Genomic DNA, 27,643 nt, shown 5'->3' with positions numbered 1-27,643 from the left:
TTGTAAATTTTTACAACTGATAAACTTACAATGACACATCATTATCACACAAGTCCATAGTTTACATTAAGTTCCACTCTTGGTGTACATTTTATGGTTTTGAACAAACATATAATGACATGTATCCACCATTATAGTACCACACACAGTTGTTTCACTGTCATAAAATCCTCTGTGCTCCCCCTATTCACTAACCCCTAGGAACCAATGATCTTTTTACTGTCTTCATAGTTTTGACTTTTCCAGAGTATCATATAGCTAGAATCATACATATTTTTCAGATTGGCTTCTTTGACTTAGTAATATGCATTTAAGGTTCCTCCATATCTTTCTGAGGCTTGGTAGCTCATTTCCTTTGAGCTCTGAATAATATTCCATTGTCTGGATCCACTCACTTACTAAAGGACTTCTTGGTTGCTTCCAAGTTTTGACAATTATGAATAAAGCTGTTATAAACAGCTATGTGTGGGCTTTAGTGTAGACATATGTTTTCAACTCCTCTGCGTAAATACTAAGGAGCTCAATTGCTGGGTCCTATGGTATTTTTCATTTTGTAAGAAACAGCCCAACTGTCTTCCAAAGTGGCTGGATTATTTTGCATTCCCACCAGCAATGAATGAGAGCTCCTGTTGCTCCACAACCTCACCAATATTTGGTGTTGTCAGCGTTCTGGATTTGGGGCATCCTAATAGTTGTGTAGTGGTATCTCATTGTTCCTTTAATTTGCATTTCCCTGATGACATATGATGTTGAGCAACTTTTTATGTGCTTATTTGCCATCTGTATATCTTCTTTGGTGAGGTGTTTGTTTTTTAATCAGGTTGCTGGTTTTCTTAGTAGACTTTTAGGAGTTTGTTGTGTATTTTTTTAATTAATTTTATTTATTTTTGGCTGTGTTAGGTCCTCGTTGCTGGGCGCAGGCTTTCTCTAATTGCAGCGAGTGGGGGCTACTCTTTGTTGTGGTTCACAGGCTTCTCATTGTGGTAGCTTCTCTTGTGGAGCACGGGCTCTAGACAACGCAGGCTTCAGTAGTTGCAGCACGTGGGCTAAGCAGTTGCAGCGCACGGGCTTCAGTAGTTGCAGCGCATGGGCTCAGTACCTGCAGCACATGGGTTCATTAGTTGTGGCTCACAGGCTCTAGAGCACAGGCTCGGTAGTTGTGGCTCACAGGCTTAGCTGCTCCGCAGCATGTGGGATCTTCCTGGACCACGGATCAAACCCATGTCCCCTGCACTGGCAGAAAGATTCTTAACCACTGTGCCACCAGGGAAGAGTTATTTGTGTATTTTAGATAACAGTCTTTTGTCAAATGTGCCTTTGCAAATGTTTTCTCCCAGTCTATGGCTTATCTTCTCATTCCTTTGATACTGTATTCTGCAGAGCAGAAGTTTTATTTTTTATTTATTTTTGAGGAGAACCTGAATACAATATATATGATATATATATATTATATATATATATATCATATATATTGCTTGGAGCAGACAAGAAATATGAACACTTCCATCTATGTGATTGCCCATCACAGTTACTGCTCTGGTCTCAGGGGCTCGAACTATTTTCCATTTTGCATACTTTTAAACAGTTGTATCACATTGACGTGTGTTGTTGAAACCTTTCTGAGAATTTTGCCAATCCAGTTCATTTTATCTTGCCTATCAGGCTGCTTTGAGTTCATTATATCTTTTCAACGTATGAAGTCATTATAGTTCCATAATTGCTTGTAGACCACCCAGAGTGTGCCTGCAACCCTTTTGGGTTTCAATTCCAATGCTCTTACTTTCCCTTAAATTCTGTACTAAAGAGGCCATACCATTTGAGATTGGAGGCAGTTTCATACCATGATTCACGTCCAGTGTTAAGTAGAATTTCTCTGAATGAAAACTCATGTGTTCCTTTGACATTTGCAACACATATCACACACATTTCTGTGGAGTTATAGTGTTTTAAAAAAGAAAGGAGGGCATTCCCTGGTGGTCAACTGGTTAGAAATCTGTGCTCTCACTGCTGAGGGCCCAGGTTCAATCCCTGGTCAGGGAACTAAGATCCCACAAGCCATGTGTTACAGGGAGGGAGGAGGGAAGAAAGAAAGGAAGGAAAACAGAGAAGTTTTAAAATTTTGAGGAATTCCAACTTATCAATTATTTCTTTATGGATCACGCCTTTGGTGTTGTATCTAAAAAGTCATCTTCATACCTGAGGTCATCTAGGTTTTCTCCTGTTTATCTTCTAGGTGTTTTATAGTGTTACATTTTACACTTAGGTCTGTGATCCATTTTGAGTTAATTTGTGTGAATGGTGTAAAGTATGTGTCCAAATTCATTTTTTTGCACGTGGTGGTCCCTTGTTGCAGCACCATTTGTTGAAAATATGAACTTTTCTCCCCTGTGTTGACTTTGCCCCTTTGTCAAAGATCAGTGGACTACAATTATGTGGATCTACTTCTGACTCTCTCCCTCTATTCTGTTCCACTGATCTACTTGTTTGCCTATTGTCTTTCACAAATACCAAAATATCTTGATTACTGTATTTTTAATTTAAAATACTCCTTTAATTACCTTTTATATATTAAGATATTTATATATACATATACACACACCTATATAGATATGTATTTACTCATAAGCCAAATACTCATTATCCAGAGAAAAGTATAAGAATAATTTTTTTTAACATCTGTTTGAAGTATAATTGCTTTACAATGGTGTGTTAGTTTCTGTTTTACAACAAAGTGAATCAGTTATACATATACTTATATCCCCATATCTCTTCCCTCTTGGGACTCCCTCCCTCACACCCTCTCTATCCCACCCCTCTAGGTGGTCACAAAGCACCGAGCTGATCTCCCTGTGCTATGTGGCTACTTCCCACTAGCTATCTATTTTACATTTGGTACTGTATATATCTCCATGCCACTCTTTCACTTTGTCCCAGCTTACCCTTCCCCCTCCTCGTAACCACAACTAAAATCTCTAGTAGGTCTGCATCTTTATTCCCGTCTTGCCCCTAGGTGCTTAATGATCTTTTTTTTTCTGATTCCATATATATGTGTTAGCATATGATATTTGTTTTTCTCTTTCTGACGTACTTCACTCTGTATGACAAACTCTGGGTCCATCCACCTCACTACAAGTAACTCAATTTCTTTTCTTTCTATGGCTGAGAAATATTCCACTCCATATATGTGCCATATCTTCTTTATCCATTCATCTGTTGATGGACACTTAGGTTGCTTCCATGTCCTGGCTACTGTAAACAGAGCTGCAATGAACATTGTGGTACATGACTCCTTGAATTACGGTTTTCTCAGGGTATATGCCCAGTAGTGGGATTGCTGAGTTGTACGGTAGTTCTATTCTTAGTTTTTTAAGGAACCTCCATACTGTTCTCCATAGTGGCTGTATCAATTTACATTCCCATCAACAGTGCAAGAGGGTTCCATTTCTCCACACCCTCTCCAGCATTTATTGTTGGTAGATTTTTTGATGATGGCCATTCTGACCAGTGTGAGATGATATCTCATTGTAGTTTTGATTTGCATTTCTCTAATGATTAATGATGTCGAGCATTCCTTCATGTGTTTGTTGGCAATCTGTATATCTTCTTTAGAGAATGTCTATTTAGGTCTTCTGCCTATTTTTGGATTGGGTTGTTTGTTTTTTTGATATTCAGCAGCGTGAGCTGCTTGTAAATTTTGGAGATTAATGATTTGTCAGTTGCTTCATTTGCAAATATTTTCTCCCATTCTGAGGGTTGTCTTTTCATCTTGTTTATGGTTTCCTTTGCTGTGCAAAAGCTTTGAAGTTTCATTGTGTCCCATTTGTTTATTTCTGTTTTTATCTCCATTTCTCTAGGAGGTGGGTCAAAAAGGATCTTGCTGTGATTTATGTCATAGAGTGTTCTGCCTATGTTTTCCTCGAAGAGTTTGATAGTGTCTGGCCTTACATTTAAGTCTTTAGTCCATTTTGAGTTTATTTTTGTGTATGGTGTTACAGAGTCTCTAATATAATTCTTTTACATGTAGCTGTCCAGTTTTCCCAGCACCACTTATTGAAGAGGCTGTCTTTTCTCCACTGTATATTCTTGCCTCCTTTATCAAAGATGAGGTGACCATAAGTGCAAGGGTTCATCTCTGAGCTTTCTATCGTGTTCCATTGATCTATATTTCTCTTTTTGTGCCAGTACCATACTGTCTTGATTACTGTAGCTTTGCAGTATAGTCTGAAGTCAGGGAGCCTGATTCCTCCAGCTCCGTTTTTCGCTCTCAAGATTGCTTTGGCTGTACGGGGTCTTTTGTGTTTCCATACAAATTGTGAAATTTTTTTGTTCCAGTTCTGTGAAAAATGCCAGTGTTACTTTGATAGAGATTGAATTGAATCTGTAGATTGCCTTGGGTAGTATAGTCATTTTCAAAATGTTGATTCTTCCAATCCAAGAACATGGTATATCTCTCCATCTATGTGTATCATCTTTAACTTCTTTCATCAGTGTCTTATAATTTTCTGCATACAGGTCTTTTGTCTCCTTAGGTAGGCTTATTCCTGGATATTCTATTCTTTTTGTTGCAATGGTAAATTGGAGCATTTTCTTAATTTCACTTTCAGATTTTTCATCATTAGTGTAGAGGAATGCAAGAGATTTCTGTGCATTAATTTGGTATCCTGCTACTTTACCAAATTAATTGATTAGCTGTAGTAGTTTTCTGGTAGCATCTTTAGGATTCTCTAGGTATAGTATCATGTCATCTGCAGACAGTGACAAATTGACTTCTTCTTTTCTCATTTGGATTCCTTTTATTTCTTTTTCTTCTCTGATTGCTGTGGCTAAACTTCCAAAACTATGTTGAATACTACTGGTGGTAGTGGGCAACACTGTCTTGGTCCTGATCTAAGCGGAAATGGTTTCATATTTTCAACACTGAGGATGATGTTGGCTGTGGGTTTTTCATATATGGCCTTTATTATATTGAGGAAAGTTCCCGCTATGCCTACTTTCTGGAGGGTTTTTATCATAAGTGGGTGTTGAATTTTCTCAAAAGCTTTCTCTGCATCTATTGAGATGATCATATGGTTTTTCTCCTTCAATTAGTTAATATGGTGTATCACATTAATTGATTTGCATATATTGAAGAATCCTTGCATTCCTGGGATAAATCCTACTTGATCATGGTGTATGACCCTTTTAATGTGTTGCTGGATTCTGTTTGCTAGCATTTTGTTGAAGATTTTTGCATCTATGTTTATCAGTGATATTGGCCTGTAGTTTTCTTTCTTTGTGACATCCTTGTCTGGTTTTGGTATCAGAGTGATGGTGGCCTCATAGAATGAGTTTGGGAGTGTCACTCCCTCCACTATATTTTGGAAGAGTTTGAGAAGGATAGGTGTTAGCTCTTCTCTAAATGTTTGATAGAATTCGCCTGTGAAGCCATTTGGTCCTGGGCTTTTGTTTGTTGGAAGATTTTAAATCACAGTTTCAATTTCAGTGCTTGTGATTGGTCTGCTCATATTTTCTATTTCTTCCTGGTTCAGTCTCGGAAGGTTGTGCATTTCTAAGAATTTGTCCATTTCTTCCAGGTTGTCCATCTTATTGGCATAGAGTTGCTTGTAGTAATCTCCTATGATCCTTTGTATTTCTGCAGTGTCACTTGTTACTTCTCCTTTTTCATTAATAATTCTATTGATCTGAGTCTTCTCCCTTTTTTTCCTGATGAGTCTGGCTAACTGTTTATCAATTTTGTTTATCTTCTCAAAGAATCAGCTTTTACTTTTATTGATCTTTCTATCGTTTCCTTCATTTCTTTTTCATTTTTTTCTGATCTGATCTTTATGACTTATTTCCTTCTGCTAACTTTTGGGTTTTTTTGTTCTTCTTTCTCTAATTGCTTTAGGTGTAAGGTTAGGTTATTTGATATTTTTCTTGTTTCTTAAGGTAGGATTGTATTGCTATAAACGTAGCTCTTAGAACTGCTTTTGCTGCATCGCAAAGGGTCATCATGTTTTCATTGTCATTTGTTTCTAGGTATTTTTTAATTTCTTCTTTGATTTTTTCGGTGATCACTTGGTATTAAGTAGTGTATTGTTTAGCCTCCTTGTGTCTGTATTTTTTACAGATGCTTTCCTGTAATTGATATCTAGTCTCATACCATTGTGGCTGGAAAAGATACTTGATATGATTTCAATTTTCTTAAATTTACCAAGGCTTGATTTGTGTCCCAAGATAGGATCTATCCTGGAGAGTGTTCCATGAGCACTTGAGAAAAATGTGTATTCTGTTGCTTTTGGATGGAATGTCCTATAAATATCAATTAAGTCCATCTTGTTTAATGTACCATTTAGCTTGTGTTTCCTTATTTATTTTCATTTTGGATGATCTGTCCATTGGTGAAAGTGGGGTGTTAACGTCCCCTACTATGATTGTGTTACTGTCAATTTCCCCTTTTATGGCTGTTAGCATTTGGCTTATGTATTGAGGTGCTCCTATGTTGGGTGCATAAATATTTACACTTGTTATATCTTCTTCTTAGATTGTTCCCTTGATCATTATGTAGTGTCATTCTTTGTCTCTTGTAATAGTCTTTGTTTTAAAGTCTATTTTGTCTGATATGAGAATTGCTACTCCAGGTTTCTTTTGATTTCCATTTGCATAGAATATCTTTTTCCATCCCCTCACTTGCAGTCTGTATGTGTCCCTAGGTCTGAAGTGGGTCTCTTGTACACAGCATATATACGGGTCTTGTTTTAATATCCATTCAGCCAGTCTATGTCTTTTGCTTGGAGCACTTAATCGATTTACATTTACGGTAATTATTGATATGTACGTTCATTCCTATTACCATTTTCTTAATTGTTTTGGGTTTGTTATTGTAGGTCTTTTCCTTCTCTTGTTTTTCCTGCCTAGAGAAGTTCCTTTAGCATGTGTTGTAAAGCTGGTTTGGTGGTACTGAATTCTCTTAGCTTTTGCTTGTCTGTAAAGGTTTTAATTTCTCCATGAAATCTGAATGAGATCCTTGCTGGCTAGAGTAATCTTGGTTGTAGGTTTTTCCCCTTCATCACTTAAATATGTCCTGCCACTCCCTTCTGGCTTGCAGAGTTTCTGCTGAAAGATCAGCTATTAACCTCATGAGGATTCTCTTGTATGTTGTTTGTTGGTTTACCCTTGCTGCTTTTAATATTTTTTCTTTGTATTTAGTTTTTGATAGTTTGATTAATATGTGTCTTGTCATGTTTCTCCTTGGATTTATCCTGTATGGGACTCTCTATGCTTTGCAGTTGATTGACTATTTGCTTTCCCATATTAGGGAAGTTTTCAACTATAATCTCTTCAAATATTTTCTCAGTCCCTTTCTTTTTCTCTTCTTCTGGCACCCCTATAATTCAAATGTTGGTGCATTTAATGTTGTCCAGAGATCTCTGAGACTGTCCTCAATTCTTCTCATTCCTTTTTCTTTATTCTGCTCTGCAGTAGTTATTTCCACTATTTTACCTTCCAGGTCACTTATCCGTTCTTCTGCCTTAGTTATTCCGCTGTTGATCCCCTCTAGAGAATTTTTTGTTTCATTTATTGTGTTGCTCATCACTGTTTGTTTGCTCTTTAGTTTTTCTAGGTCCTTGTTAAACGTTTCTTGTATTTTCTCCATTCTGTTTCCAAAATTTTGGATCATCTTTACTATCATTATTCTGAATTCTTTTTCAGGTAGACTGCCTATTTCCTCTTCATTTGTTTGGTCTGGTGGGTTTTACCTTTCTCCTTCATATGCTGCGTGTTTCTCTGTCTTGTCATTTTGCTTAACTTACTGTGTTTGGGGTCTCCTTTTCACAGGTGCAGGTTCATAGTTCCTATTGTTTTTGGTGTGTGCCCCCAGTGGCTAAGGTTGGTTCCATAGGTTGTGTACACTTCCTGGTGGAGGGGACTAGCGCCTGTGTTCTGGTGGATGAGGCTGGATCTTGTCTTTCTGGTGGGCAGGTCCACGTCTGGTGGTGTGTTTTGGGGTGTCTATGGCCTTATTATGATTTTAGGCAGCCTCTCTGCCAGTTGGTGGGGTTGTGTTCCTGTCTTGCTCGTTGTTTGGCATAGGGTGTCCAGCACTGTAGCTTGCTGGTCATTGAGTGGAGCTGGGTCTTGGCGTTGACATGGAGATCTCTGGGAGATTTTCGCCATTTGATATTACGTGGATTTGGGAGGTTTCTTGTGGACCAACGTCATGAACTTGGCTCTCCCATCTCAGAGGCACAGCCCTGAAGCCTGGCTGGAGCACAAGAGCCTGTCATCCACACGGCTCAGAATAAAAGGGAGAAAAAAAAAAGAAAGAAAAAAGAAGATAAAATAAAATAAAGTTATTAAAATAAAAAATTATTTTTAACAAAAGAAAGAAGAGAGCAACCAAACCAAAAAATAAATCACCAATGATAATAAGCACTAAAAACTATACTTAATAAAAAAAAAAAAACACAGACAAAACCCTAGGCCAAATGGTAAAAGCAAAGCTGTACAGACAAAATCACACAGAGTAGCATACACATACACACTCACAAAAAGAGAAAAAGGGAAAAATATATACATATATATATCGTTGCTCCCAAAGTCCACCACCTCAATTTTGGGATGATGTGTTGTCTATTCAGGTATTCCACAGATGCACGGTACATCAAGTTGATTGTGGAGATTTAATCTGCTGCTCCTGAGACTGCTCGAGAGATTTCCCTTTCTCTTCTTTGTTCGCACAGCTCCTGGTGTTCAGCTTTGGATTTGACCCTGCCTCTGCATGTAGGTCGCCTGAGGGTGTCTGTTCTTCGCTCAGACAGGACGGGGTTAAAGGAGCAGCTGCTTCAGGGGCTCTGGCTCACTCCAGCCAGGGGGAGGGAGGGGTACGGAATGCAGGGCAAGCCTGCTACGGCAGAGGCCAGCATGATGTTGCACCAGCCTGAGGCGCACCATGCGTTCTACCGGGGAAGTTCTCCCTGGATCATGGGACCATGGCAGTGGCGGGCTGCACAAGCTCCCAGGAGGGGAGGTGTGGATAGTGACCTGTGCTTGCACACAGGCTTCTTGGTGGTGGCAGCAGCAGCCTGTCTCATGCCTGTCTCTGGGGTCCATGCTGATAGCCACGGTTCAGGCCCGTCTCTGGAGCTCCTTTAAGCGGCGCTCTTAATGCCCCCTCCTCACCACCAGGAAACAAAGAGGCAAGGAAAAGTCTCTTGCCACTTCAGCAGCTCCAGACTTTTTCCCAGACTCCCTCCTGGCTAGCTGTGGCACACTAGCCCCCTTCAGGCTGTGTTCACACAGCCTACCCCAGTCCTCTCCCTGGGATCTGACCTCGGAAGCCAGAGCCTCAGCTCCCAGCCCCCACCCATCCCGGTGGGTGAACAGACAAGCCTCTCAGGCTGGTGAGTGCTGGTCAGCACCAATCCTCTTTGCAGGAATCTCTCCACTTTGCCCTCTGCACCCCTGTTGCTGCGCTTTCCTCCATGGCTCCGAAGCTTCCCCACCTCCGCCACCTGCAGTCTCCGCCCGCGAGACTAGGGGCTTCCTAGTGTGCGGAAACCTTTCCTCCTTCACAGCTCCCTCCCACTGGTGCAGGTCCCGTCCCTATTCTTTTGTCTCTGCTTTTTCTTTTTTCCCTACCCAAGTACCTGGGGAGTTTCTTGCCTTTTGGGAGGTCTGAGGTCTTCTGCCAGCGTTCAGTAGGTGTTCTGTAGGAGTTTTGTTCCACATGTAGATGTATTTCTGATGTATTTGTGGGGAGGAAGGTGATCTCCACGTCTTACTCTTCCGCCATCTTGAAGCTCTCCCCGATTACTGTGTCTTTATGATAAGTCTTGAAGTCATGGTAGTGTCAGTTCTCCAATTTTGTTCTTCTCCTTCAATATTCTGTTGGCTATTCTGGGTCTTTTGTTTCCCCATATAAATTTTAGAATCAATTTGGCATTTGCCGAGATTTTGATTGGGACTCTGATGAATCTATAGTTCAAATTGGGAATAATTTGTATCTTGACAACACTGAGGTTTCTCATCCACAAACATGGGATATCTCTACAATTATTTCTTCTTTGATTTCTCTCATCAGAGTTCTGTCATTGTCCTCCTATAGATCTTGTACATATTTTGATAGTTGTTAACCTAAGTATTTCATTTTCTGAGGTTCTAATGTAAATGGTACTGCGTTTTTAATTTCATATTCCACCTGTTCATTGTTAATATATAGGGAAGTGATTGACTTCTGTATGCTAACACTGTATCCTGCAAACTTGCTATAACTGCTTATTAGTTCTAAGAGTTTTTTGCTGATTCTCTTGGATCAACAACCATGTCATCTGTAAACAAAGACAGCTTTCTTTCTTCATTCCCAATCTGTACACATTTTATTTCTTTTTCTTGCCTTGTTTCATTAGCTAAGATTTCCAGTATTATGTTGACAAGCATTGGTAAGGGCAGACATCCTTCCCTTGCTCCTGATCTTAGTGGGAAAGTTATGAGTTTCTCACAACTAAGGATGATGTTAGCTATAAGATTTTTGTAGATATCTTTTATCAAGTTGAGGAAGTTCCCCTTTATTCCTCATTTACTAAGAACCAACCCAACTGGTGTTGGATTTTGTCAAATGCTTTTTCTGCATCTATTCATATGCTCATGAAATTTTTCTTTTTTCATTTCCTGATATAATGGATTCCATTAATTGATTTTCAAATATCGAACCAGCCTTTCACACCTGAAAAAAATTCCACTTGGTCAAAGTGTATAAATTCTTTTTCTACACTGTTGGATTTTATTTCTTCATAGTTTATTAAGGATTTTTGAATCTATGTTCATGATAGATATTGGTCTGTTGTTTCCTTTTCTTCTAATGTCTTTGTGTGCTTTTGGTGTTGGGTAATGCTGGCTTCACAGAATGGAGTTAGGAAGCTCCTCTCTGTTTCTTTTTCTGAAATAGTTTGTAGAGAATTGGTAGTATAATTTCTTCCTTAAATGTTTAATAGAATTCACCAATGAACCCATCTGAGTCTGAAGCCATCTGAGCCTGGTGCTTTCTGTTTTGGAAGGTTATTAATTATTGATTCAATTACTTTAATAGATATGTGCCTATTGATTGTCTATTTCTTCTTACGTGAGTTTTAGCAGACTGCGTCCTTCAAGGCTTTGGCCCATTTCTCCCAGGTTATCAAACTTATGGACATAGAGGGGGTTTTTTGTTTTTTGTTTTTTAACATTTTTATTGAAATATAATTGATTTACAATGGTGTGTTAGTTTCTGCTTTTTAATGAAGTGAATCAATTATACCTATACATATACATATACCCCCATATCTCTTCCCTCTTGCATCTCCCTCCCTCCCACCCTCCCTATCCCACCCTTCTAGCTGTTCACAAAGCACCAAGCTGATCTCCCTGTGCTATGCGACTGCTTCCCACTAGCTATCAATTTTACAATTGGCAGTGTATATATACACTACCACTCTCCATATATACACTACCACTCTCTCACTTTGTAACAGCTTACCCTTCCCCCTCCCGATGTCCTCAAGTCCATTTTCTAGTAAGTCTGCATCTTTATTCCTGTCTTGCCCCTAGGTTCTTCATGACCTTTTTTTTTTTTTTAAGATTCCATATATATGTGTTAGCATACAGTATTTGTTTTTCTCTTTCTGACTTACTTCACTCTGTATGACAGACTCTAGGTCCATCCACCTCACTACAAATAACTCAATTTCATTCCTTTTTATGGCTGAGTAATATCCCATTGTATATATGTGCCACATCTTTATCCATTCATCTGTCAATGGACACTTAGGTTGCTTCCATGTCCTGGCTATTGTAAATAGAGTTGCAATGAACACTGTGGTACATGACTCTTTGTTTTTGGTTGTTGTTTTTTTTTTTTTTTTTTTTTTTTTTTGTGGTACACAGGCCTCTCACTGTTGTGGCCTCTCCCATTGCGGAGCACAGGCTCCAGATGTGCAGGCCCAGCAGCCATGGCTCACAGGCCCAGCTGCTCCACAGCATGTGGGATCTTCCCAGACCAGGGCACGAACCCATGTCCCCTGCATCGGCAGGCGGACTCTCAACCACTGCACCACCAGGGAAACCCATACATGACTCTTTTTGAATTAGGACATAGAGTTTTTAAAAAGTAGTCCTTCATTATCCTTTTAATATCCACAGGATATGTATCTTTCACTTCTGATATTAGTAATTTGTACCCACACTGGGTTTTTGTTAGCCTGGCTAGAGGCTTACTGATTTTATTCTTCTCAAAGAACCAGATTTTGGTTTTGTTGACTTTATTAGTTTCATGTTTTCATTTTCATTGAGTTCTGCTCTAATTTTCATTATTTCTTTTCTTCTGTGTACTTTGGATTCAATTGCTCTTCTTTTTCTATTGTCCTAAGGTGGAAGCTCAGATGATTGATTTTAGATCTTTCTTCTTTTCCAACAAATGCATTCAATGCTATAAATTTACTTCTAAGCACTGCTTTTGTTGTATCCCACAAATTTTGATAAGTTTTGTTTTCAAGTTCATTTCGTTCAAAATATCTTTAAATTTTTCTTGAGATTTCTTCCTTGATCTACGTGTTGTTTAGAAGTGTGCTGTTTAATCTCCAAGTATTTGGGGATTTTCCAGCTATCTTTCTGTTACTGATTTCTAGTTTATTTCCACTGTGGTCTCAGAGAAGACAATGTATCAACTCCATTTTTTAAAATTTATTAAGGTGTGATTTATGACCTAGAATGTGGTCTATCTTGTTGAATCATCCAATGTGAACTTGTGAAGAATGTGTATTCTCCTGCTGTTGGATGAAGTAGTCTATAGATGTTCCTTATATCTAGTTGATTAATGATATTATTAAGTTCAACTCTGTCCTTACTGATTTTCTGCCTTCTGCATCTATCCATTTCTGATGGGGGGTGGGGAGGGTGCTGAAATCTCCAACTATAATAGAGGTTCATCCATTTCTCCTTACAATTGTAACACTTTTTGCAGTTCTATCAGTATTTTGATGCTATGTTGTTAGGCACATACATGTTAAGGATTACAGTGTCTTCCTGGAGAACTGACCCCTTCAACATTATGTAATTCCCCTTTTTATCCCTGATAAATTTCTTTACTTTGAAGTCTGTCCTGTCTGCAATTAATATAGCTACTCCCACTTTCTTTCGATTAGGGTTAGTATGGTATATCTTTTTCCATCCATTTACTATTAATCTATATGTGTCTTTATATATAAGTGGGTTTCTTGTAGGCAACATACAGTTGTGTCTTGTTTTTTGATCCATTCTGACAATATCTGTATTTTAATTGGTTCATAAAGACCACCGACCTTCGAAGTAATTATTGATATACTTGGATTAGTATCTACCACATTTGTTACTGCTTCCTATTTATTACCCTTATTAGTTGTTCCAATTTTTGTCTTCCACTATTTTTTTGTCTTTGTGGTTTTAATTGAGTATTTTATGTGATTCTATTCTCTAACATTTCTTAGCATACTAGGTATACTTCTTTTTTTTTGCTTTTTTTAGTGGCTGCCCTAGAGTTTGCAACATACATTTATAACTAATCCACTCCTACTTTCAAATAACACTATACCACTTCATGCACAGTGTAAATACCTTACAATAACAAAATAATCCTAATTCCTCCTTCCCATCCCAAGTATTATGGCTGTCACTCATTTCACTTATATATAAGCATACATAAAAATATGTACACACACACAGGATATATACATGAGTGTACATAATCAAATACATTGTTGCTATTATCGTTTTCAATAAACCATTATCCATTAAATCAATTAAGAATGAGAAAAATAAAGGTTTTCATTTTATCTTCACTCATTCTTTCCCCAATGCTCTTTCCTTCTCTATGTAGATCCAAGTTTCTGACCTATATCATACTTTCCTTCTCAGTCTATTGGCAACAAATTCCATCAATTTTTGTTTGTCTGACAAAGACTATTACTCCTTCACTTTTGAGGGATACTTTCACAGGGTTCAGAATTCTAGGTTTATGAGGGGGGTTTTCATCATTCATTCTGCTTGGTGTTCTCTGAGCTTCCTGGATCTGTCATTTGGTGTCTGACATTAATTTGGGGAAATTCTCAGGCATTATTGTTTCAAAAATTTCTTCTATTCCTCAGTCCCTTTCTTCTCCTTCTGGTATTCCCTTATATGTATGTTACATCTTTTGTAGTGGTCCCAAAATTCTTGAATATGCTCTTTACTTTTTATTTTCAGTCTTTGTTCTCTTTGCTTTTCACTTTTAGAGATTTCTATTGATATAAACTCAAGTTCAGAGATTCTTTCTTCAGTTGTGTCCAGTCTCCTTATAAGCCAATCAAAGTCATTCTTCATTTCTGTTATAATGTTACTGAACTCTAGAATCTCTTCTTGGTCCTTGCTTAGGATTTCTATCTTTCTGCTTACATTGCCCATCTGTTCTTGTATGCTGTCTACTTTACTCATTAGAGCTCTTAGCTCATTATTAATAGTTGCTTTAAATTCCCAGTCTGATAATTCCAAGATCCCTGCCATGTCTGGTTCTGATGCTTGCTCTGTCTCTTCCAATTGTGTTTCCTGCCTCTTGGTATGCTTTGTCTCTTTCTTCTTGATTGTCAGTATAATGTACTGGGTAAAAGGAACTGAGGTAAACAGGCCTGTACTAATGTGGTGATAAGTTGTCAAGGAAGGAGAAGCATTTTATAGACCTCTGATTAGGTCTTGGTCTTTCACTGAGCCTGTGCCTCTGGACTGTGAATTTCACATGTACTTCTCAGTCCCCACCCCACCTTACATGGGACAGGATGGCTAGAGTGAGCTGGAGTTGGGTACTTCCCTTCCCCCAGGTCAGTTCGGTTCTGGCTAAACAGTTTGTCCTGACAACAGACCTTGTTAAAAACAGAATGCTCTAGCATATGTCAAAATTATTCCTTTTCCTCTGCCACTACCAGGATCATAAAATTTTTTTTCGTCCCCTATTCTCTGTGAGAACCTCATAGGGATTTGGGAGGTAAAATTCACAAGTGTGAAGGCCCCTCAATGAGTGGGTCCTCCTGGAGTTTTTAACCCTCAGAAATGTCCTCACTGAACTTCCAGAATTTGTCAGTTACAGTTCAGGTTTTTCTACAACCAACAATGGTTCCCGAGACCGCTGCTGCTCTGATAAGTTGTGATTCTCTGTATTCGCTTGTCAGTCTCTCCAACTGGGGGGCGGGGGGGGGGCAGTCATCTGCTCTGTGACCTACTTTCTCTAATGGATCTAAGAAGAGTTGTTGATTTTTCAGTTTGTTCAGCTTTTTACTTGTTGTTAGGATGGAGGGACAACTTCCAAACTTCTAACATGCTGGTCTGGAAACTAGAAGTCTTAACTTTTGAACTTGCTAAACAACCAATTCACTATTCGGCAAACTGGCAATTTTTTGGGGGGCGGGAGGGGCTACATTGGGTCTTCATTGCTGCGTGCAGGCTTTCTCTAGTTGTGTCCAGAGGGGGCTACTCTTTGTTGCAGTGCACTGGCTTCCCATTGTAGTGGCTTCTCTTGCTGCGGAGCATGGGCTCTAGGCACACAGGCTTCAGTAGCAGCACACAGGCTCAGTAGTTGTGGCTCGCGGGCTCTAGAGTGCAGGCTCAGTAGTTGTGGCACATGGGCTTAGCTGCTCCGTGGAATGTGGGATCTTCCTGGACCAGGGATCGAACCTGTGTCCCCTGCGTTGGCAGGCAGCTTCTTAACCACTGCGCCACCAGGGAAGTCCCAAACAGGCAAATTAATAAAAAAAAGCAAGAATTTATACTACCTTACACCTCACGGCAACCAAATAGTTGATACAGGAAAAATTTTTATTGAAAAACTCCAGCTAACAATTGCATCAGGAATGACAGAAGTAAAATATTGCCATTTTACAACCTCCACTGAGCTAATGGATCTAAGTGGTGAATATGAAGTGTTTCTAAAACTATTAGGTGAAAGGCTGAAGAGAAACTTTTTTAATAGATTGACCAGGCTGGTAACACTGGAACCTATTAGTCAAGTTTAACATCAGAAAAAGATAAATGAGCAGACATTATATACCTCTTGATATGAAACAACAGGAAGTCTATACCAGCACCTATGATGTATCTTGCCCAAAATAAACAGCCAAAATCTTATCAAGCCTCTAGATCTAACTTCCAGTTTGCAAGAAAATTGGAGGATGAAGGAATATGTGAAACTGCATCACAAGATGCTAACAGCAAAATCCAAAATGAAGGAATTAAATGCTATAGACTAACTACCCAGTTTCTTCCACAAATAAATGGCATTTTAAAAGTGGGGTGGTGAGGGGAACCTAGAGATTAAGAGATTATTCAAATGCAACATATGAGCCAGGTTTGGATCATGATTCAAATGAAACAACTGTAAAAAACATTTAACAATCATTTGAGCATAGTCAGGATAATTAATAATATTAAGGAATTATTGTTATTTTAGGTGGGTTAATGATAACATAGTTTTTTTAAAAAGAGTACTTATTTTAGCAATATATACTAAAATATTTATGGATAAAATAATAACTGGAATTTTCTTTAAAATTATCCATTGTAGAAGAAAAGTAGGTGAGAGTATAGATGAAAAAAAAAAAAAAAAAAGAAAATATTGACTATGTGGATGGATAGGCCAATGGGAGTTCATTTAACTATTCTCTCTTCTGTACATTTGCAAATTTTCATAACAAAAGCCATTGTAAAAAGTTATCCAGAAGAGACAGACTCTGTGAAAAAAATTTAGAAATATTCCAACTAATTTATTTTGCCTATTTTTAATTATATGCATAGAATTACATGATGCAAATTAATTTTCTAAAAGCCTAAAAGAGCTATTTCAGTGAGTAAAAAATAAAAATTTTAAGTGATAAGAAAGCATTATATCATCGTTTAATTGGCAGCATTTTTTTCTTTCATGAGAGTATATAAAGTATCTTATAATCAATAATGTTGTATATTCAGTAAAAATAAGATACTACTTATTAGAGACACTGAAATCTACTTCTTGTCAGGAAATGGTGACTAAACAATTTTTAAAGTCAAACAAGTTAAAGTATTTCAGTGAATTTAGAAATCAAATTAAATTAAAGAAAGAATTCCAGAACGGAAAGACAAACCTTGATCAGCTCTGCCTCTATCTGCTGATGAACACCTATATAACTCTTCTTCACCTGCTGCTTGTCTTTGATCATCATGGTGAGCCTGTGTAAGGGCCCAGAATTTAGGTCCTCTGCATGTGTCTTCATTATCCTACTAAGTTGTTCCGTCTGCTGAATCATAAGTAGCCAAGACTTTTTAAAAAATAAGAAATAAAATTAGCACTTGTATTAGAGGTTTCCACTTAGCTGTCTTCAGGAACTTTAAATATCTAGTTTTACACAAATTATTACATTAATATAAAAATGGCAGGTTTCTGGCAATTATGCAAGGAGCTATATGAGTGGTTCATATTTAATATCTTTAAATTCAAGAACAAATGCTTCAAAATTCAGTAATCAGAGACTGCAGAATTCTAGGACAGGATTAAGGGACTCTGAGAAGCCACACTTGCAGTCTTCATTTTACCACTTCTTGTTTGTTTTTCAACACACTGATATATTGCTTCTGCCCAAACCATTCTATTGCCTCAGTAAGGTTAACACTTCCTAATGATCAAATGCAACAGAAATTTACCCATCTTCATTCTTAACCTGTTTCTCTGAGGCATCTGATCCTACTAACTCACTTCTTCCTGAAACCCTCTTTTTTGGTTTCTATGGCTTCTCATCTTCCAACATGCTGGCTTGCCTTCCTCCCTTCTTAAAAATTCCTTCTCAAACTTTATACCTGCTCTTCTTTTGCTGTCTATGTCTTAAATACTTGTATTCTCTACATTTCTATCTTATCTCTTTTCTTAATAAATACCATTAGTTCTCAATGGTTTTTCTAGCCCAACACATTGCCTCCATAGCAGACACACATAATGGTGGGTTTGGGACAAGTGGGCATACGGATACTGCTGGAAGAACAAGTCATCTGTTTTTAGACTTTCTAGCTTATAAATACTGAAAAAAAAGTAAAGGGAATGCTCCTCACTACAGGTCTTCAAAATTCTATTCAGAAACAGGTGTTGGAGACTTTCCATGGTCAGAGAGGATCCATGGTAAAGATACAAAAAATAGGCAAGGTATAGTTTCAGATATTTCACAAGAGTAATTTTCTACACTATTACCTTTGATCTGTGAATAAACAGAATTAATTGTTTCTGTTAGTAGTCCAAAATAATCCTAAATCAAAATTTAATAGGTATCTAAATCAAAAGTATAGCCTAAAGGAAGCAAATTCTTAGTCAGTCAGAACTCACCAGGGTCTAGCTTAGTAATCTTGTTTTTGATGCACTGCAATATATGTTTCTTTAAAAAAGTAATCTTTGAGGACATTTCTTCAGGGAAAAAGATCATTTTTAGTTGTGAGATGCTATTATGAACATGAAATAAGACAGGTGGCCTATGAACTCATCATATTTACTTTCAAATTCAAAAACCTCAGTACTAAGATGCTCTTGATATCACAAAGCCATTTAAAACTGATGTAGCTCCGCCATTAAAATATAAAATTTAACAAAGATGAAAACAAGAAAAACTATACAAACGTGGATTAAAAACATACTTTAAATTGCCCTAGTAATTCTTGTAGCTTTGCCTTTTTCATTTGATATTTTCACTCTAAAAAATACCATGTTAGGAGAACATTCTATAGCAGGTGCAGAATATTAAGGCTACCAAAAATAAAGTGAGAGGAATTAGTTTCTTTCTCAAAAAACAAATATTCTCTATCTTCAAAAAACAAATACTCCCTAAGTGCTTTGTAGCAATAAATTTTTGTGATTCTATGTAGGATTCCTTGCAGCCTAGGGAGAAGCCTTCTTAGAAGCTAACATTAAAGATCACACAACTAGGTCAGATTGCCCTTCACCTCCCAGGAGGGCACATCTCATCCTGTCTAATAGCCCTGTTCACTGCAATCACTGTGCAAAGTCAAAACCTCCCAAGGTATATATTATCACCCCAACTGTCAATCCCATATTGCCCTCAATATCTCCTATTCTGACCCAGGACACTATCTATAGAATCCTGTACTCTCAAGAACTCTTGCTGTATGATTAGAAAACTCCTTATACTTCTTATCAGAACTTTCCATTTGTCTTCTATCTGTAACAAAAACCTGGCTTGATCCTACTAACAACAACCTAATACTGCTAATAAATATGCCCTCTCTTCCTAGAAGTCTCTGTTCTTCTGAAGCTCGAGTCACCCTTGCACATGAACAATCCATCAGAAACTCCTTCTGATTCTCCCTCCAAAATCTACCACAAATCTACCCATTTCTCTTCACATTCACTGCCACCCCTTTTGGAAGATATGATTATCTCTGGCTTAGACTGTTGCAGCACCTCCTAATTGGTGTCCTCTCTTCTACTCATGCTCCTTTCCAAACCATTTTCCTTAAAGTAGCAAAAGAAATTGTCATCTCCTGCATAAAATCCTACACTGGCTTTCCTTTTCATTTAAAGAAAAATCCAAACTTCCTTCTAAGACCTATACTGTCTCAGATTATGTGTCCTCTGTCTATCCTTTCAACTTCTGTTTTGCCATTATCTACCCAGCTAAATAAGTTCTAGGAGCACTGGTCTTCCTTTAATTTCCTAAACATTCTCTCTTCCTGGGAGCTCATCCTCTCTTTCACATGGCAAGATCCACCTCTTCCTTTAGGAATCAGCTAAATCTCATGTAGGTCTAATGTTTGCTATTCTTTATCTTAGCACTTAAAACAACTATTTATTTGTATGTATACTTTTTTTTTAATGTCTCCCCAACTACAATGGAAGCTCCAAGAGGGTAGTACTGTGTCCCTTTGTTCACTATTTTAGGTATTCACTGTGATGCCTGAAATAATAGCTATCAAATATTCTTTGAAAGAAGGAAGGGAGAGAGGGAGGGAAGGAGGAACAAATGTAGAATAAAACCATGAAGTGAAAATATGCCATTAAAAGATTTTTTTAATAGTTTCAAACTAGAATTAGATAGCATAGAACAATGCCAATTATGATGGCGAAGGAAAATTAACAAGTCTATCTTCAACAGATAAAACAACAGAGGGATTAGAGCAGCACACAATGCAATAAGAAGCACTGGCCTAAAAGGAATGAGTGCAAGAAAATGTTTGGGTGGTGTATAACTCTAATTAGACGCATGGCTGGAATATTTCTTAAAAAGAGGGATGAGTAAAATGTTAACAGATGCTTAATAAAGAAACAAACAAACAGAAAAGATGCATTTCAACATTTATAATTAAACTGATATAGCACTTTGCAGATATGGCTCTTTAGTTCGGGCATAGCAGTGGCCAAAGCATAGATAAATTATTTGTTGATTAGGATAATTTGTGGAAGATAATTCCTTGTAACCTAATAAACAAAATACTCATCTCATCTGCAGACCATCTGCAGATATTCAAATTGCTTTATTATACAGAATCCTGCTTAAGGGATTAATAATGTTCCTCATAATGCAATTTTACCAGTAGTCACAGTCACTGATGCTGAAAGCTACAGACAGGTTAAGAAATAATAAAAAGTGAAAATATCTGAAGTTTAATTTTAGAAAAATTTAATCACAGGCAAAGAATATTAATACAATTTGAAAATAAAACCATTGTGGTTAAGTTTACAAAATAGAAAAAAAAGTATCTTAACTTCTGAGAGAAGAGCTACAAAATGTGAAAGTAGGGATAATTTAACTATAATAAACTAGACAAAAATCCCAAAGGATACTAACAAAATCAGGAGTGAGAGATGGATAAGAAGTATAAGTATGCTCATTTCCTCACCTTTCATACATAAGAGTCAATAGACAGCTTTAGTTATAAAGTTTGTAAATAAAGAGATACAGATTTAAGCTTATAAATTTTAAGTTTCAAAAGTTAAACAACTGAGTGTTTAGAAAAAAGCAGACTATATAGACCTTCTGAATTACAAAAATAATTTTTAAAGGAAGTTAACATTGTCCACTAGAAAAAGAAAGAAAACAAAAGAAACTTAAAATGATTAAAATTAAAAATAAGCTGCAAAATAAAAATTATACTAAACACATCTGTTAAATATTATATGTAAACTTTATGTGTTAAACATCTATGAAAAGGAAAACATTATCAAATCAGAGGGGAAAAAACTTCACTATACACAAAATGAGAAATATCAGTAAAATAAAATAACATGTAACAACAACAGAAGAGATAGGGAAACCCCTCCCCCAGAAAAATATGAACAGTAAGATCCAGCAGTCATTATATTCAAATGATATAAAACTGAATTCTGGACACAAAATATAAAACAAAGAAGGGCACAGTATGTTGCCAAAGAATATCACTCAGAATGAATATATAACTGTTGTGATTATTTTCATTCCAGAAAACAGTACATTGAAACAGAAAGCAAAAATGGTGGAAAATGCAATGAGAAATCAAAAGTAGTAGAATTAAATATACTCATCTCTACCTGTGAGAGACTAGACTAAAAAAAATAATAATACAGAGTATCTGAATAAGTAATTTAATAATGAATATGTTTGATCTATCATCATATATAAAACTCTATACACTACAGGTCTAAAAATACCTATTTTAAAAGAATATTTTTAAAAATTAGATAATATTGGGCTATAAGAAATTTCATAACTTTCCTCAAAAATAGAAATAGTGCATACTAAACACACTATCTAGCCTCTTTCAATTAAAGGAAAAAATCTTTATCAGAATTTTTAAGGGAAAAAAATCAAATCATTCCTAAAAAAATGCATAGGCCAAAAAAGTTAAGTTTTTAAACTAAAAGAAGACCTATAAATAACAGTAAATAAAACACTGACCATCAAGCTCCATGATATACAGCTCAATATGCTCAAAGATTCACAAACTTTACACTTCTAAGTAAGAAAATTTTTAAATAAATTTATTAAAATACAATTTTAGAAGTTAGAAAAGGGAGAACAATATAAAACTAAGGAAAGTACAAAGAAGGAATTGAAAAGAAAAAATGAAAAATATTTATTAATTAGACAAAAATAAAAATAGAAAAAATGTTGACAGCATTAAAAAGGAAAGCTTAACAATAACGAAGGAAATAACAATAACAAAGGAAATAAAGTAAATAAAATTGACACTTAGAAGTGAGAATTAACCATAAATTAAGACAAAATTGCAAAAACTGAGAGAAGCATCTGAAAATAAATGAAGTAGCTTTTTTTTTTCTTTTAAAGAGAAATGCAAATTAGCAAAATTGACATTCCAAGAGACTGCATACAGATCATTCCATTTTTTGCTCACAGGTACATTCCCAGCCCTTTACCTGCTGGGACCTGATCTCTGCAAACTGTATTTCCCAGGCTCTCCCTTGCTAACTGGCTTTTGGCTTTATTGGGCAATGGGAGGTACTGGCACAAGGCTGAAGGGCAGGAAGAAGGGAGAAGCCAGGATATATTTCTCTCTCCCTCTCAGATTCTTTCCTTCCTCTGTCTCTCTGCCTGTAATAAGCCCTCCTCCTCCCTTTGTGGCTTCCGGATGGTAGAGGCTCCACATAGTTACTAATCTCTGAGGTGTCTTACCTTTCTCTGTTTGCTCTTAGCTCTTCTAAAACTTTTGAACACATTTAGCCCAATTAAATCCTATTTATTGAAGTACCTATTGTAGGTTCTGTTTTCCTGACTGAATCCTAACTTTTACAGATAGGAAATTCAAAGAGACCAATAACCATGGAGTACATGGTTATCATAAATCAATTATCAATAAAATACATCTAATAAAGTACAAAGCTCAAACTTTTTTTTCCTAATGAATAATTTCAAACCTTTATGAATCAGATACCTTTGGTATTACCTAAATTGTTTCTAAGAATGGAGATTGAAAACAAAGTTCCTAAAATCACCATAACACAGATAACAAAAAATGATGAAGATACTACAAAATTAAATTCATTTATAAATACCAATGCAAAAGTCTTAAGTAAAATATTAATTGGGCAAAATTGCCCATTAAAAGAAAAACATCTCATAATCAGTTTGGGAACATTTCAAAAATGAATATTTAATAGTCAAATATAGAAGTATTCCCATATAAGTCAAACACAAACCAAGCTGTTTAATATCAACAATGTTATTTAACATTGCTTCTGAGATGCCTCTGAAGATGATGATTTGAAAGGAAAAGGCTTACCCTTTCTAATAATAAAAAAATACAAATGAAACCATTTGAAATTATTTTTCATGTATCAGATTGACAAAATTAAATAAAACAACCACACACTGTAGGTAAGTGTATATGGGAACAGGCTCTCTAATGCACTGTTAGTGGAAATGTAAATTATTGAAAAACAAATTTGGTAATAGCTACTAAAATTCTAAGTGGGCAAACTTTATACCCAGAAATTCTACTTCTTAGAATTTATCTCACAAAAAATATTTTCACAAGAATTCAGAATTTATAAGGATATTTATCACAATCTTAATAGCAAAAATAGTTCAATAAAAAAACTGATAAATGATATGCAGCCATTAAAAAAAGTAAAGTAACTGCAAGTGAAATGATACAGAGAAAGCCCAAAATACATAACTAAGTAAAAAAGCCAAACTTCAGAACAGTTTATAGAGTACAAAGTTATTTCTGTAAGATAAATAAATGTCTTGTGTGGGCATATGCATAAAAAAAATACAGAGAAGAAAATTAGGATGACTATACATGAAATGTGGAAAAGAAAAGATAACAAATTATATTTTTCTCCTTAAACCTGAAATGCCTTGTAAAAATGTAAATATTAGAACTAATCCAAAACAAAATTATTTCTGTACCAACTCAAATTCCATCCACAAGCTGCTCAAAATACATACACACTGTGACCTAACACCACGATAGCACTTCCAAACATAGGGCTTACTAAAATACGAAACACCAGCCTTTACTGTATCACTCCAAATTTTGGACAGATGCTTCCATGTAATTAAACTGCAGCTCTCATATGGAATAGGGAACAATCATCACACTAGAAGCCAAAACTATATCTAAAATAAAATAATACAGAACAAGGTGAGTTATTTTTTAATCATTACGTGATAGTGTGAAAAAATATAAAACAATATCTACTCAAAGGTAGTAGAAAATATTAGCAGCTCCTCCATAAAGTGGCAAAAACTCATTAGTTTAACTTACTTTGGGGAAATAAAGTCTAAATTAATTTTAAAAAATTAAATGTTAGAATTTTCCACAGAAAATAATTTATTCTATTCAGGTATATACAACAGCAACAGGTATGAAATGTAAAGATCCTACCATACTGCTTATATTTCTATATATTAGTAATTGTAATTAACAAATTAATCATGCATATTATCAGGTACTCAGAAATGAGATGAAGGAAACAAGAAAACACTGGTTTTCTTGATTGACTGATTGATTCCTTTGTACCAGGAACAATGTTAGAAAGAGGAGATAAAATAACCAGCAAAGTAAAGGACCTCTTCTGACCATGACATACTAACTGGAATCAAACTCATCTTCCCATTGAAAACAACTGGAAAATGGGGCATCATGTATGACACTCTTTTCATATATTGGACAGCAGGCAGCACAGGGCTGGAATCCCAAAGAGAAGTGAAAGGGCTAAAATTGCCCCAGTTGTCTTCCTGGAAGTATTTTCTTAAGGGAAGTGCAGGGAGAAAATCAGAGATAAACAGACTTAGAAGTCATAGTAAAAAGTTTGATATATACTAATTACAATGCCCAATCAGAAATTTTAGGCAGGGGACTTGGCCATTACAGGGGTTAAATTAAAAGGTCAAGAAGAAAACTCTCTGGGCCTCACATAGCTTATACTTATTTACATTTTTTTATTAAAATAATAACGCAAACCCTCACCTGATCTGAATTATCTTAAATTCTAAATATGTGGTCTGATTTCATAAGTGCTAATTACATCTTCCCAGAAGAAAAATAAAATGCTACTGGGAAAATCTTTAAAAATAAGATCAGCCAAGATGGAGTAACAGGGATCAAATTTACCCTTCTACCTGAAACAAGCAAAAAAATGGACAAAAGATATGGAACAACAGTTTTCAAGACACTGTTTATCAGGCAAAGAAGAACAGTGATCCCCAAGAAAAGGAAACAAACAAGGTGAGCCCTACAAGTGCCCTGACTTACTGACTTGAGAGACTACAGTACAGGAAGGAGAAACTGAAGGAGACACCAGCAGAATCCCTGGGTTGAGGAGACAAAGCTGAGAGTCAGGAAAGAGCAAGGCAACTAGAGTTCATGGGACAGACTACTGGAGAGGACAGAGGTACACAGAGAGAAGCCCAGAGATCTACAGCGAGCCCCGCTCCATCCAGGATTCAGCACAACACTGATCAGTGCATGCCCGTGAGAAAACTACAGGAGCTGGGCAAAGAACTAGCTGAAAAGACTAAAGGGAACAGGACCTGGTGTTCACCCATGGTTGGGAATACTGCCCGTTCCCACCAGCCACACAGAAAAACTCAAAATTTATGGGGCATGGGGTAGAATACTCAAAAAAGTTTTGCCTTCCTAGTGGGGAGTAATTAGCCCTGGAGTTAACACTGTTCTGGTCCTGCCTAACAAACCTTAAAATCAGAATCCAAAAGATCAAACTCTTTCCAAGTAACGTAACTGTGTCCCCAAACAAAACTCAACAACACATAGCAATACAAACTATCAAAAATGAAACAGAGAGAAAAAGATTTTTTTTTTAATAAACAGAGTATCACTGAACTTTAGGACTTTTAGAGATCTAATATGTGTATAATTAGAAACATAGGAGACAGAGAGGAATAGGGAAAGTATTTGAAGAAATAATGGCTGAAAATATTCAAAACTTGATGAAAATGAAAAATCCACAGATTCAAGAAGTTTAATAAATCCCAGCACAAGAAGCATGAAAACAAAACAAAACAAAACAAAAAAAACCCACACTATCAGTACTGTATCTGAGTCAAACACCCTTGGGACATTCAAATGTTTTATAATGATAATATAATAGTTTTCACAAACTGATTACATATATGAAACCCATCAATTTTATAACTCATTTTGATGAGTTTCTGGATAACTTATTTTTTTCTTACAGCATTTAAAATTTCCTCCCCTGTAAATATAGCAGGAATTGACTAGTCTCCTCTGCATGGTTTATATCCCAGTATCCAGAAATCTCTACAGGTATGATCTTATCTGGTGGAGATTTGCAAAGAACCAAAGGACTGAGTTTACTTAGTGAGTGAGCGAGAAATGGATCATCTGAGTTAAATATGTCCTTTAATTTCAGGGGATTTCAGCTTCTCTAATTAAGCCTTTCTAACAATGAAAGGGTTGAGGGACTTCTCTCATGGCGCAGTGGTTAAGAATCTGCCAGCCCATGCAGGGGATATGGGTTCAATCCCTGGTCCGGGAAGATCCCACATGCTGCGGAGCAACTAAGCCTGTGCGCCACAACTACTGAGCCTGCGCTCTAGAACTGAGCCTGTGTGCCACAACTACTGAAGCCCCCACACCTAGAGCCCGTGCTCTGCAACAAGAGAAGCCACCACAATGAGAAGCCCACGTACCACAACAAAGAGAAGCCCCTGCTTGCCGCAACTAGAGAAAGCCCGCGCGCAGCAATGAAGACCCGATGCGGCCAAAAATAAATAAATTAAAAATAAATTTATTAAAAAAGAAAGAAAGGGTTGAAACATTTTAGACCCTGTTATTCAAGTACTATAAATTCTCAGATTATCAAACACTGACATCACAATCAAAACAAATCCTGAATAAAAATACTATGTAGACAAAAAAAATTACTAAATATTTTAAAATAAAATAGAATCAAAATAATCAACATAATCAAAGTCAATATCTGGGTTCTAAAGAGTGGTGCCAAATATGCTGAGCCACATCATCTCAGTCATTGCCCAATCTCAGCAGTAAGAAGAAAGCCATTATGACTACCAGAATATTGCTACTGCTACCAAAAAAGAGTAAGTCTAAATGTCTGAACAGGGACTTCCCTGACAGTCCAGTGGTTAAGACTCTGCACTCCCAATGCAGGGGTCACAGGTTTGACCCCTGGTTGGGGAACTAAGATCCCACATGTCACACAGCATAGCCAAAAAAAAAAAAAAAAAAGGGAGGGAGACACAAGAGGGAGGCGATATGGGGATATATGTATATGTACAGCTGATTCACTTTTGTATAAAGCAGAAACTAACCATTGTAAATCATTGTAAAGCAATTATACTCCAATAAAGATGTTTTTAAAAAAAGGGTCTAAGCACAGATTCAGGCCACGAAGGAAACTATATTACATTTTCTTTTCTAATACTTTTTCTTCAAATTTTCTAGACTCAGTGCCCCTCAACTGCTTTTGTTCTTGGACTTAAAGGCCACTCTTCTTGTTCTTCTGAGGAACAAAGATAACTGGCCAGAGTCACCTTTGTTCTTCAGAAGTAAATCACATAAGCTCAGCAGTCTGTCCTACCAAAAGTTACAGGTTGAATTAAAGACCTCCGCAGTTTCTTCCAGCTCCAGCACACTGTGGTTGTTCTCTACTTAG

At 36.7% G+C, this 27,643-nt stretch overlaps 1 protein-coding gene across 4 annotated transcripts in view; it reads right to left on the bottom strand.

The window, feature by feature from the left end:
• Positions 1 to 27,643, bottom strand: part of FER (FER tyrosine kinase) — a 481,592-nt gene that overhangs the window by 384,829 nt on the left and 69,120 nt on the right. For all 4 annotated transcript variants that reach the window (XM_081230856.1, XM_081230854.1, XM_081230857.1 and 1 more), the window contains one exon: positions 17,133 to 17,306. In XM_081230856.1, coding sequence (XP_081086982.1) covers positions 17,133 to 17,306 — 174 coding nt within the window. The remainder of the gene's footprint in view (positions 1 to 17,132; positions 17,307 to 27,643) is intronic.

Source organism: Mesoplodon bidens (assembly GCF_964165515.1).
Source record: "Mesoplodon bidens genome assembly, chromosome: 4".
Classification (NCBI taxonomy): Eukaryota; Metazoa; Chordata; class Mammalia; order Artiodactyla; family Ziphiidae; genus Mesoplodon; species Mesoplodon bidens.
This window is presented reverse-complemented; position numbering and strand designations above follow the sequence as displayed.